Source organism: Chrysochloris asiatica, unplaced genomic scaffold (genome assembly GCF_000296735.1).
Source record: "Chrysochloris asiatica unplaced genomic scaffold, ChrAsi1.0 scaffold00005, whole genome shotgun sequence".
NCBI lineage: Eukaryota > Metazoa > Chordata > Mammalia > Afrosoricida > Chrysochloridae > Chrysochloris > Chrysochloris asiatica.
This window is the reverse complement of record NW_006408523.1, coordinates 13649186-13663551: the sequence shown is the minus strand read 5'-3', so window position 1 is coordinate 13663551 and position 14366 is coordinate 13649186. Positions and strand designations below refer to the sequence as shown.

General features: G+C 45.3%; 1 protein-coding gene across 1 annotated transcript in view; it reads right to left on the bottom strand.

The window, feature by feature from the left end:
* Positions 1-14061, bottom strand: part of STK24 (serine/threonine kinase 24) — a 143968-nt gene extending 129907 nt beyond the window's left edge. Inside the window, exon 1 of the mRNA XM_006831983.1 lies at positions 13940-14061. Within this exon, the coding sequence (XP_006832046.1) occupies positions 13940-13981 (42 nt within the window). The 5' untranslated portion in view covers positions 13982-14061. The remainder of the gene's footprint in view (positions 1-13939) is intronic.
* Between the last annotated feature and the right edge of the window lie 305 nt (positions 14062-14366).

Sequence of the window (14366 nt, the reverse complement as noted above, 5' to 3'; positions counted from 1 at the left end):
CGCACCCCAGAGCCAGGCACCTCATCTTGTGCTCCACAGACGAAGAAACACCTGGTCAGTATTTTCTCTGGAAAAGTTAAGGGTTTCTGGGCTGGGTAGTGGACACAGTAAGGCAAACACAAGCCGGGGAAATAAAATCAGGAATGCAGGAGAATGAGCCACTACCACTCACTTTCCTCCATTCAGTGCTCAGGCTGGCATCGTGCTCCAGGGAGGAGAGGAGATGAACCATCAGCTCTGAGGAATCTGGCCAGCACACAGTATGTGTGAATTGTAGGTGCCACCAGTTCAAACTGGAGTCCTGGTATGGTGCTGTGGGCTAATGCATCAGACTGTAAAGTCGTTCAAACCGCAAGGTCGGTCGGTGGTTTAAGCTCACCAATTGCTCCTTGGAAACCCTATACAGGGTCGCTATGCGTCAGAATCAATTCAACGGCACTTAGTAACAACAACCAGTTCAGCTGGGGCAGGTGAGGAGGCTCAGAGAAAGGTTTCTTCTAGAAGATGAAACTGATATAAAATAATTTTTAAAGCTTTAAAAAAAATCACTAATAAAAGCTGAAACGGGTGGTTCCAGGATGTCTGGCAGAGAAAGCTATACGTACAAAGCCCCATTCCAGGGCTCGGACATTTCCCACCAGCTTTGCAGTTCCCCTCTCTTAACTGGGAGTGGACATTTCAGAGTAGGTTCTAACATGCACAAAACAAAGATCACAACCAACAAGACAAAAAGGAGATCTTAAAGAAAGACTCTATTCAGAGGATTTTAAAAAAAAAACATTACAATTAGCATGCATAAGCAGAGAAGAAGAGCACACACTTCAAGTGAAACAGCACAGCATAATTTTTTTAAATTTCAGAAACACCAATATTAATTTACAGCACTGTTCACAATAGCAAAGTGAAAAAACCATTCACAGAAGAAAGGATCAACAAAATACGGTCCACACATACAATGAGGCATTATTGTGCCATCAAATCAAGCACTGATACATTCTAACACATGGATGTGCCTTGAAAAAAACATCATGTTGAGTCAAGTCACTATCATCAAAGGATACATACCACAACTTATACAAAACAAGCAAATATACAGAGACCAAAAAGTTTACTAGTGATTATGAAGGTGGGAAGGATAGGAAAAGGAGGAGACTTAGCTTAGGGAGCATCAAGTTTCTGTTCATGGGAAGGTAAATGGGTAATAGTACTATGGCTGACAAACAATACAACCAGTGTCACTGAATTGTACATGTAAAAATAATGAATTGGTAAAAACACCTTTGTGTGCGTGTATATATATATCTCGATTCGATGGCACATAACAACAACAAATATATAATACACGTTGTTGTTGTTAAGTACTGTCAAGTCAATTCCAACTCAAAGCGACCCTGTATAGGGTTTCCGCGGAGTGACTGGTGAGCCTGAACCGCTGACTTTGTGATTCAAACTAAGTTTTGCAGTCCAGCGCGTTAATTCAAATATATATAGGAGCTCTGGTAGCTAGCGCAGTGGTTATGAACTGGGTAACTAACCTCAAGTCAGCAGTTCGAAACTACCAGCTTTTCCACGGGAGAAAAGATGAGGCTTTCTTCTCCCATAAAGATTTACAAGCTCGGAAACCTTGTACAGGGTTGCTGTGAGTCGGAACTGACTCCACGGCACATAACTACCACTCATATATATAATGTATACACACACACATATATGAATATGTAACTGGCATGGAGTCAGTTCCGACCGCAACCCTGTATAGGGTTTCCAAGGCTTTGAAGTCTTTGCAGGAGTAGAAAGCCTTATCTTTCTTCCTCGGAAATGCTGGCAGCCTCAAACTACAGACTTTGTGGCTCATAAGGGCCACTGTAGTGCATCTGGAGTCAGCACAAGACTACAAAGTCAAGTTTGAACCACAAGACTGGCTGTTTAAACTCATCAAGCCAGTCCTCAGAAACCCTAAACAGGGTTGCTTTGGGTCAGAACCAACCTGATTGATGGCACTTAACATTTTATACCATGCTAAACTACCAATACAGTTGTTGTTATGTGCCATGGAGACGGTTCCAACTCATAGCGACCCTGTACAGGGTTTCTGAGGCTGTAAATCTTTACGGGAGCAGAAAGCCTCATCTTTCTCCTGAGGAACGATTGGTAGTTTAGAACTGCCGATCTTGTGGTTAGCAGCCCAATTCATAACCATTATGCTACCAGAGCTCCTTAGACAAACAAGTGACAGCAACAACAAAAATGATGGCTGTAATATATTTTAAATAGACAATTCACAGTAATTTCAAGGATTTGTTCCTACAAAGCAGACAGCCTAAGGTTCTCTACAAAAAATCAACAGGAAGGGACTTAAAATAATAGGAGGATAAAACACCAGCTATAATATAAACTTGACATGTTCCCACAATTTATTCAGATCACAGCAAGGTGTTGAGTAGAAGATGACCATGAATCCTCATGAAAACTGAAGACCTATAGGGTCAATGATGGTCACTTGGTGTTCATTAACATAATGTGCTGTAGTAATCCACAACTTGGGATACTTAGTAGCAAAGGAAGGTACAAACTTTATTTCTCTAAATGAAATATTTAAAACCATACAGTAAGTGAGGATAAGAAATCCATACAGGAAGTCCCTGGGTTAGGAACATCCGATTTATGAAGTGAATTATGTCCCCTTGAAAACACGTGTTCACGTTGACTTGGTTATCGTTTCCAAAGGTCTGAAGTTTTCAGAGATAATGATGGAATGTAGTAGCTATCTATGATCCCCAATAGGTGACAAACCAACAGGAGAAGGCTGTTGTTGTTAAGTTCCGACACATACCCATTGAGTTGGTTCCAAGAAGTCAGAGTGAACCTGTACAGGGTTTCTGAGAATCAGCTGGTAGGTTTGAACCACAGTTAGCAGTCCAGTGCTTATCCTACAGCGCTACACCAGGGCTCTAAGGGTAGGATGTTGTTGTCATCGAGAGCTGTCCAGTCCATTCCAACTCCCAGTAACCCTGAGCAGCATTTCCAAAGAGTGGCTGGCGGGTTAGCAGTTCAGGGCTTTCCCCACAGCGCCACACCAGGATTCCATAGGTGAGACGTAATACTCTTTTCTGGAACTTTTTATTGTGAATTGAGTGAAGGTTTAGAGATGAGATCATCAGTTTCACATTCAACAAACCATAGACTTCGTTTCATTTCAATGTTACAATCCCCTCCATGAAACACCAGTGATCCAACTTCCTCCATGTGGTTCCTAGTTGCATTCCACTCACCTTCCCATCCCTTCGCAACTTTCTCCTTAGGGAAATGGCACCCTTTTGATTTTGAGTAATTGGACATTCCATGATGAGCATACGTTACTATGTTGCTGGTCCCGTGAGGGTAAGTTCCTTTCTAGACCTGAAAGGTGGTCGACGACCATCATCTCAGCGTCCTCCAGTCTCATTCTGACCAGTAAGCCTGGTCTTCTTGTTTCTTACAATTCTGTTTTGTTCCACATTTTCTCCCATTCTATCTGAGACCTTCTAATATGATCCCTTTGTGTTGGTAATGGTAGGCTGACACCATCTAGTTCTGGTTTCATGGAGACTGATGATGTTCACGTGGTCCATGAATCCACTGGATTAACTGATTCCAAGCATCTTCAGTTCTCATCACTCTCCTTTTTTGTGCACATGGAGAGATGATGGTTGCTCATGAGCTTTAAAGATTCTAAGTGCTACTAACTGAAGTAGGATTTAGTACATTGTCTTTGTGGACTATACTGTGACAACTGAACATGGTGTCCCCTGAGACTAGGGTCCTGAGCCCCAGGCCCAGCAACTCACTGCACTAAGATGCTGGACAGTATCTCATTCAGTTTCATCATTTTGCCCACTCTATGGCTCTGTATGGCTCTGTGGGTTAATGTGCCAGACTGCAAAGCCGTTTGAACTGCAAGGTCGGCGGTTCAAGCTCACCAGCTTGAACCTATACAGGGTCGCTATGTGTGGGAACCGACTTGACAGGACTTAACAACAACAACAACATGATCCACCACATTCATAGTTGTGTTTTCAGGAAAGGCACTAACCAGTCTTAATACAGACCCAGCCCTCATCCAATATATGAGACGTTTCCCTGGGATGTGCCCTACAACACCTTTAACAGAGAGATGAGCGAGACCTACTACCACCAAGAAAGACGAGTGGGAAGTGGAGTGCATCCTTTGGCCCCTAGATCCAGGGGAAGATTGAGGCCAAGACACAGGGCAATCTCCTGAAATGAGCCAACAGACCAAGCTTTCTTCTAGACCCAGCACTCTTGACTTTGGACTTCTAGCTTCCTAAACTGAAAGCACAAATTTCTCTGTGTTAAAGCCATCCATTTGTGGTTTTGTCTGTATTTATAGCAGCATTACACAATTAAGAAATGAGCACAACTCACTGACAACTCCTACTTGCCCTTTGATGTTACATAGATTTACCCTCCCATAGGAAAGATTGTGTTCGTTATTAAATGTTTGGGTCTCTCAGCAACACTGTAGACAGTTTCCAAGGAGTGGTTGGTAGGTTTCAACCACCAGCCTTTCGTGAGCAGCCCAATGCTTAACACACTGCGCCTTACCAACAAACTCCCCTTAAAGACACATAGAAAATGATCTCATCCACAACCCCGGGACTGTCTGTGTTCAACCCCACGAATCTGATGTTGTATACAGTAGCTATCCTTCCTTTTCCTAAAGCATCCGGCACTAAGATTTTTTTTAAAAATCCCCCTGCAAAACCATAAATTATCCAATTATGCAAAAAAAACCGCAAACTTGTCCAGAGACAGTGGTTCAGTCTAAGCAGCAAGAGAAAGCTAACAGAGTACAACTTCTATTTCCTGTCCTACCGTAAGATTCAATTAGTGATAAAAATTCTGAGCTAAAGAACACAAAAGGCCACAAAAGGGTCGGTTGGGAGTAGTCCACTTCCTGCAGGTACAGAGTTTCCAAACAGGCAACACTGAATCATAGGGAAAAATCACCCAAAGGGAAAGCTAAACTAAGTGGCAAGTTTCTTAAGAAATCATGAGACTCCCAGATTCTGTCTTGAGAGACAGACTGTAAAGCCACAGCGTAAAGCAGCAGTAACTATCAACAGGCTTGTTTCTTCAGCTGCTCCTCTTGTACCAAAATCAAAAATACTGTTAACTGAAGTGCAGTAGGAACCTGCACAAACAAGCCCCGACCTGGTGTGGTGATGTAGGATAAACACTGGACTGCTAGCCAAAGGGTTGTTGTTGTTGTTAAATACCGTGGAGTCGGTTCCGACCCATAGCGACCCTGCACAGGGTTTCCATGGCTGTAAATCTTTACGGGAGCAGAATGTCTCATCTTTCTCCCACGGAACCGCTGGTAGTTTCAAATTGCTGACCTTGAGGTTGGCAGCCTGACTCGCAACCACTATGCTAGGCACTTCAAACCCACCCGTCGCTCCTCAGAAACACTATGCAGGGTCACTATGAGTCGGAAACAACTCAACAGCACTTAACCACCACCACCACCACCGTGACCACGTTCAATCAGAGTTCAAATTACCAAGGTTTGAGCCTAAGGCTACTACCTTGCTGACACCTGAACTTCCAACCATTCCAATAAGAACAAGTGCCTCAGCCTCCAATCTCTCTCTACCCTAGGGGCTCCTTTCCTCAGCTGTTAGAACATGTCACGGAGCTATCACAGCCTTCTAAGTGGACACCCAGCGTCTCACCAGACTCCGACTCCTCCTTCCTTCTTCTGACTGCCCACGACATCGCACTCTAACTCTGAACTGACAAACCAACCGTCCCCTGCTTCTCTAATGCCTGAAGATGCAGGATCTCAGTGGTCAGGGAAGCTCACAGCCCCACCCCACCTCCAGGCTTGGACCCCTCACTGGGTTTCAGTCTAGGTGACCCAAACCCACTTATGCTTGTGCTTGCCAGCTACATACCTCTGCTCAGTGTGGTGCTCAAGTATATGACTCTTCGTCATGCACTCACTGCAGCCTTTTTGTACACCGGTCCCTTTCCAGGGAGGAGCCCTAGCATGAAGATTACACACCCTTGTTGTTAAGTGCCATCGAGTCAATCCCAACCCACAGCGACCCTGTATAGGGTTTCCAAGGAGATGGAAATCAAACAACTTTGCAGTCTAGCGCCTTAACCCACAATTGCTAACCAAAGGACTGGTGGTTCAAACCCACGAACAGGCTCTGCTGGGGGAAGACCTGGCGATCGGTCCCGGTAAAGATTACAGCCTAGAAAACCCTATGGGGAAATGTTCGTAGGTCACCCGGTGTGGCTATGAGTTGATCACCACCACCACACCCCTCTGGGCTGCTGGCTTCTCTCTCACCTACACCTCCCCACAGAGGAATGTGCTGAACGGATGTAGGCGCCCCTGCCTAGTCCAATGCTTTCGGATACCAGGTGTGGTCGGTGTCACCTTCTCCAGTTCAGCACTTCCCTCCAGACCTTTTCAGAACCGAACCTTCACAAATATTCTGCATGTCCACTCACTGTCACGCTTTTACCCAGTGTGCACATAGTAACACAGTGAAGCTGAGGAGGCAACTTGGATACAGACAACAAGAGAGAAAGCATTGAAATGGTACGCAAATGAGGACAAGACGTATAAGAGCACTTAAGTCACCACGAAATGCTGCCGTCCTGTTTTCTCATCTCCCCAGAGAACGAGTGTTTCTCCAGGGTAAGCAAGAGCACATGACTAAAGCTTTCAGAGAGCCCAAACTAGCCATAAAACATCTTTACTCACTATCCCAACAGCAAGAGGTATTTTCTCAACAAGGGCTTATTCCTCCCAGCAGCTAGAAACCAGAAGCGAGGATGATGGTAACAAGTACAAACGTGACACTGTTCATTCAGGTCTTCCTACAAATTATGTTGTTGTTAAGTGCCGTCACGTCGGTTATGATCCATAGTGACCCTATATAGGGTTTCCAAGGAGCAGTTGGTGACCTTGCAGTTCAAATGACTTTGAAGTCTGGGGTATTAACCTACAGCACCACACCAGGACTCCATTATAAATTACAGGGACACCTTAAATTAACAACAACTTTGGTGCTGCTATGTGCCATGAGTGGGTTCCAGCTCATGGTGGTGGCAGCTGTGTGCCATGGAATCGGTTCCGACTCACAGCGACCCTGTACAGGGTTTCTGAGGCTGTACATCTTTACGGAAAGCAGAAAGCCTCATCTTTCTCCCACGGAACAGCTGGTAGTTTTGAACTGCTGACCTTGCGGTTCACAGCTCAATGCATAACCCACCAGGTCTCCTTACAACAACTTTAAACTATGCTGTGGCGCTGTAGGATAAGCACAAGACTGCAGTCGGTTTGACTCAAGGTCGGCATTTCAAATTCAGCAGCTGCTCCTTAGAAACCCTATACAGGGTCGCTGTGAGTCAGAGACAACTTGATGGCACTTTACAACAACTATGCATGTGATTTATCTAATCCAGTATTTTGCAAACTGTGGGACATGGTGGAATAAGGGGTGAAATCAATTTAGTGCTGCAAGCCAGTTCAGTAATAAGGATCAGCATGTCTCCAGAAACTTGTTTGAGGTCCCAAATAAACATATTTCTTAGTTGGGTCATGGTCCAGAAAAGTCTAAAAGTCCCTGGTAAAATTCTATAGAAGCTTATAAGCCAAAAGCAATCTTTTATACACGTAGACAAACTAACATATGCCCTGGAGGCAGAGTGGCTAAGCACGCCGTTGAGAACCGAAAGGTTAGCAGTTCAAACACTCCAGCAGCTCTGCAGGAGAGATGTGGCGTTCCACTCCTTCTCCAATTACATCAACACAGCCTTGAAAACCCTGTGGGCAATTCCACTTGGGCCCGTGGGGTCGCTCTGAGTCAGAACTGACTGGACAACAATGGGAATGCCAACTAAAAACTCATGGGCGCTCCCACCTCCAGCTGAAGCTGGCTCGTCTTTCAATCTGCACTAATCTGAACTCAACAAATGTTCAGTGAACAAGTACAGGACAGGGCACACTTGTCTCCACAGCTCAGGTTAGTTCAGAGTTGCTACAATCAGTTCATGATTTCTAAATTTTTCCTATAAAGATGGAGGAATGGGAGGCATTTATTGAAAATGATAACCCACCTAAGACTTACTGTCATCACTCACTCACCTGAGATTAGGCACAAGGGGGCTCACAATAAGACATGCTGAGTGATTAAATGTCTTGTATTGTTGTTATGTGCTATTGAGTCTGTTCCGTCTCAGAGACCCTGTATAAGGTTTCCCAGGAGCAGCTGGTGGGTTTGAACCGCTGACCTTGTGGTCCAGTGTTTTTCCTACAGCATCATATATCTACTTCAGATTTATTTCTTCAGAAAATCCAAATTGGAATGAAAAAACTTTAATGTTTGCAAAGACTAATACTAACAAAAAATATAACGGAAAGGGTCTTTTCAGTGAATGCTGTTGGGAAAACTGGATTTCCACAAGCAGAAAAATGAAACATGACCCTACCATACACAAAAATATATTCAAAGTGGATTAAGACCATAAATGTATAAACTACACCATAGAGGTCCTAGAAGAAAACACAGGGGCAATACTGCCAGGCCTAGCTTTGAGTAATGAATTATCTAATATATTAACAAAAGCACACACAGCAAAATGGAACTCATAAAAATGAAAAACTGGTTCATCCAAATGCTTTACCATAGAAGTGAAGACAAGCTACCAACTAGGAGAATATCTTCAGGAACCGTATCTCCAACAAGGATCTAATAAACAAACAATATATAAAAATCAACAACTAACTCAATCATAAAATGGGAAGGGACTTACAAAATCTTCTCCAAAGTGGGCATTCAAATGATCACCAAACACATGAACAGATGATCAGCGTCATTAGACACCAGAGAAATGCATATCATAACCACAAGAGCTACTATTAAACTCCCACCTGGGTGGCTAAGATTAACACAACTCCAAAGAACAACCAGAAATAATCAATTCTGGCAAGAATGTGAAAATTGGAACCTTTACCCACGGCTAGCAAGAACACAAAACCGTACAGCTACTATAGAAAACAGTGTGGCAGTTCCTCAAAAAGTAAAAACAAAACCACTTATGACCCAGCAATCCCATTCAAAATTCCACTCAACAGACTTAAAAGCAGAGACTAAAACAGACTTGCACAAAAACGTTCATTGCGAAACTATTCACAATAGCCAAAAGGTGGATACAACCTAAATGCCCATCAACAGATAAACGGATCAACAAAATGTGGTACATGCATACAAAGGAATACCACTCAGCCAGTAAGAGAAATGAAGTCTTGACAGTTGTTACAATATGGGTGGAACTTGATGAGTTCATGCAAAGTGACATACGTCAATCACAAACGCAAAAACGTGCAAATATTTTATGACCTCACTTATACAAAAGACAAGAAAAGGCAAACATTGGTCACTTAACAACACCAAAGTTTGTTAGTGATTACCAGGGAAGGGAGGAGGGGAGAACGAAGAGAGGCGCTTAATGGTGATGAAAAAATCACAAGGATTATATGGCCGCACAACTGATTATAGTATTGCTGTGAATAAGATGTAAACCTGCACAAAGCTGAACTGCATAAAGTTATGTGGTACTTACAATGACAAAAAGAGGGAGAGGGAGTAGTAGTTATTAAGGCTGCTTATGTACAACCTCATGGGTGTGGTTCCTTGGTTTAGAGGCTTAGGGTCCGTTTCATAGCACACCTCAGGTAACTGGCCTAATGTGTTTAGCACTTCTGTTCTACCTCCTAGTCCATCATAGTGCCTGGGGTCTTAAAAGCTTGCAAGCAGCCATCCAACACCAATAGTTGGTGTGTCTATTCACCTGAAGCAACAGATAAAGGAGATGAGTCAGGAATAGGATATGGCTAACTGGCTCCATGAACAACTGCCTCCTTTGCTATGAGACCAGAAGACACGAATAGTGCCCAGCTACCATTACTGAAAGGAGCTCGGGTAGCGTAGTGGTTACGAATCGGGCTGCTAACCTCAAGGTCAGCAGTTCAAAACTACCAGCTGTTCCGCGGGAGCAAGATGAGGCTATCTGCTCCCGTAAAGATTTGCAGACTCGGAAACCCCCGTGTGGGGTCACTATGAGTCGGAACTGACTCCATGGGACTTAACAACAATCATTACTGAGCATTTCAATCAATGAGTCTGTAGAAGAATCCTGATCTCTAAAGGAGGAAAACACAGAACCGAATTTCAAATTCTCATAGACCCTTCCTTTCTAATCATGGAGGGTAAATGAAACCCTGAATCTATTGCCTTGAGATAACCCTTAAGCCCTAACCTTATATCAAAATTGTCTCCTGAAATTATTTTAAAATCAAACAAGTTTAGCTTAACTATTTTAAAAAAAAGGCCTGTCTATGAGCATTATGCTCTTTTAAGAACTACATGGGATCAAACTGAGAGGAGCAACTCCACAACTTAGATGGGAACCTTAAGAGGTCAGATATGTTAATGAGAGGAACAAATTCAGAAAAAGATGAGGAGGATGGCTGCACAAATTTAAGAAAGTAATCAATGTCTTAAACTGTAAATGTATAAACTGCTGAACTGGTGTTAGATTTTGCTGTGTACATTCTCAACAACAAAATGAAATTTAAAGGAAAAAAACACAAACACACACATACAAAATCAACCATCCAGCTGAGTGAGAAGGGGATGGTCTTGAAATCAGGCTATAGTTCCAACATCTATAAATTGGCAAACCTATACCTCAACAGGTATCACAAAGGCATAAAAATGACTTCCAAGACATTGAAAAATGGTGTTTATATTAAAATGTTTGTTTTTAAAGCACCCTAGCCTAGACCACTTTCAATTCACTTCACTATTCTTTTCAGCTGTCTATGCCTCATAAACCGTGGTAAAGAGAAGAGATGACAAGGTTAGGAGAAGACCCATTAGCAGGGCAGTGCACAGAAGGGTTATGTACGTCTGTCCTCCTGTTTTATCTGACATAACAGCCACAGCCAGGTGTGCCATAATTTAATCCTCAACTGTTCTTACGGAAGGCGTCCTGGTGTGGTGCTGCAGGTTAATGCACCGGACTGCAAGGTCAGTGGTTCAAGCTGACTAGTTGCTCCTAGTCTTGCTACTGAGTCTGAACCGACTACACAGCACTAAACAACAACACTCTTATGGACACCGCCCTGGGTAAGTTGTTAAGTGCCATGGAGTCAGTTCCCACTCACAGCAACCCAGTAGAACATTTCTAAGGAGTGGCTGGTAGGTTTGAACCACCGACCTTGCCATTAGCAGTCCAGCTCTTACCCAAGAGCGCCACACCAGGACTCCTGGGTAGTAGCAGCTGTAAATCCCAAATAGAAAATAAATATGTTTGCTCTCTTCTTTGTCAGACGGAGGCAAGTGTTCTTCCTCCAAATGGTACTCTTCCTAAACTATTCCCAGCCTAAAGGTTGTGGACTGAAGTACAGAAATGGCTGCCATATGCCACTGTAGCACTTCTAAAGATTTAAGAGCTGAAAATATGGTCATCTTCTCTATAGAGAACAATGTTTCCTCCTTCGTGGGAAAACAAAACAGCATCGTTGTAACATCACCTTTAAAATATACTTTTTGGGGAGGCTGAGTTATTAAAAGGAAACTTGTCTTTTTCTCTTAAGATTTAAAAATTTTGGCCAGCACTCTTGGGAATAAAAAAAGTTGAGGCCAGATAGCAACCAACTACCATTTGATACTGAGATCTCAGTACCAGCCACTAGGGCTAAGGATCTTTCCAACGAATTCATTTTCCAGTATGGTGGCATGCATTTATTCTAGTTTACAGCCTGATACAGGGTCAAAACTGACTTGACTGCACTTAACAACAGTGTGATGAAGACATGAACTATAAAAGTGAGTGGAAAAGAAAAAGTAATAAAATATTTCATAAGGGGTGTTAATCATTACAAGAGATCCTCCTTATTGTACTAGTCAGAAAAAATTTTCACCCAGTTCACCTTGGTCTTGTCTCTCAATTAAAACCAAACCAAACCAAGTTTTAGGAAATATCAAGAAATCACATCTGATTTCTACCTGTTGGTGAACAGCACATTAGGTTGTAAATGCATGGTAAATGTCAAAGCACTTTAAGTGAGATTCAAGGCCAACTTTCTTCCAGCATCTTTAACTGCTACTTTCTTCCAACTACTTTAACTGCTACTTCTTTAATAAAAAAAAAAAATGTTTTAAGACACCACCTTGGCTAAAGATACAGATGATATTAAAGTGGTAACTATTTGTCTAGACTTGAAACCTGAACAATGAAACCCAGTTTTCTTTCTAATCGTTAAAAAAAAAAAAAGCGGGGACGGCTCTTTCTCTCTGAAGAGGAACATAGATCAGGGGCTCATCAGAGAAGAGGTTGTCCTGGGCGCTGTGCCTTCCAGCTTCAAGAGGTCAGAAATAATGAGTAGCTGAGTCCATGGATAACTGAATTGTTGCTGTTGTTAAGTGCTGTAGAGTTGGTTCCAACCCATGGCTACCCTGTATACGGTTTCTGAGGAGTGGCTAGTGAGTTTGAACCATCGACCTTGTGGTTAGCAGTCCAAGGCTTATTCTACAGCGCCCCACCAGGACCCCAGATAAAGGTATGGCAACAAATAATACACTAGGAAACTGTGGGTGTTCTTACAGCTCTTCGCTTAGCTAAACTGGAGAGCTAAACCTTAAAGACATACCCTAACGACAACATTTAGAGAATTCACTCTTAGCCATCTCATCACTTTGTGTACTTATAAAACTTCCAAGTTCGCCAGGAATAGTCATTCTGTTTTTTAAAAGGCTAAAAAAGTGTCTCCAATGGCAAAAAAAAACTTTAATGCCTTCATGTAAATTTGAAATTCAACTCTCTCCCCAAAATATCACTTACAGGCCAAGAAGATGTAGTTATTATAAGTGCTGGCGAGTCGATTTTCCGATTCATAGTGTTAGCCAAGATAGATAGCACCAAATATCGAGGTTTGCTGGAAATAGTACATCTAAGCCCAGAAAAGTCTCACAGTTTAAGCCCAGTGTCTCGGTATCCAGAAGGTAAGCCACCAGGTTCGGGACATCAGATACACACATTGTGTGATTTCTTCTTCCTGGAGATTTACTAGCTCGCACTTTCCCGACTATCTGCCCCAGAACCAAACGCTCCGAACAAATCTTCTAGAAGTGGAACTCGCCGTTACACCTTCTCCCACACCCGCTCTCGCCTCTGCACACAGGCAGGGCTAGCGAGGGCTGCGGGCGAGTCCCGGCGCGCTCGCAGTGTACCGCCGGCTCTCCGGAGGCCTGGAGACCGTGCAGGATGGGGTCGTCGCGGTGAGGGTCTGGGGTTTGCGGGATCGCCACCACCTAGCCGCCATACAGGGCCCAGAGACCACGCTGGGCCCTCCAAGGGCATTTCTTGACATCAGTTCTCCCCGGGGATGCGGCTAACGCTGGGCCTGCAGCTCAGGCAGAGTTGGGGGGAGAGGGGAGCGGGCAGGGTGAGGCGGCGCGCAACCCAAAGCCGGTTCCCCTACATGTGTCCCTAACAACTGCAATTCCCAGCTATGGGGGCGCCCGCACCGCGGACCCCCGGCCGGACCCAGGCCCCGGTCATCACCGCCCCTCCCCCACCGAGAAACTGGCCGCGGCGAGGGGCAGGGGGGATGCGGGTCCCTAGCCGCCACTCGCAGCCAGCCGCCAGGGCTGGCGGGGCGCCTGTGTGTTCCGGGGGCTACCTCCCACTCGGCCGGGTCGCGTGCGCAGAGCTACGGGGAGCGCGGCCAAGGAGGCTCCGGGCGCGACCCCGGAAGACTGAGCGTGGGGGGGCTGTGTTTACACCGCCAAGTTCCCTGCTTCCGCCCGAGCCCCCGCATCCCGTCCCTCGGAGGCCCGGGGCTCCCGCTTACCTGCATGCCGGGCAGGCCCGACTGCACCGGGGAGTGAGCCATGGCGGTCAGGACGACCACTTCCTGGGACGGGACGGCCGGGCCGCGGCGGCCGAGGCGATCTGCGCCGGCGACCAGGCCCGCTGTCCGTGCGCAGACCTCGGCGGCGGAGGCGGCCGGAGTAAGCCCCAATCCAGCGTCGTCGGAGCCTGCCGGACCCCCAGCCCACCCCTGCCCCGGCAGGTCCCGGCCCGCGCGGCGGGGCTCAGAGACTGGCGGCGGGCCGCGTCTCCATGCACCGAGCTGGGGAGGAGCTGCGTGAAGGCGCAAGGGGCGCGAAGCCTCGCCGCAAGCTGGTTCTGCTGTTGCTCGGCGGTAGCCGGGGCGGCCTTGGCCCGCTCGCGCTGGCTGCCTGGGAGCCCGAGTCAGCGCGCACAGCCGGCCCAGC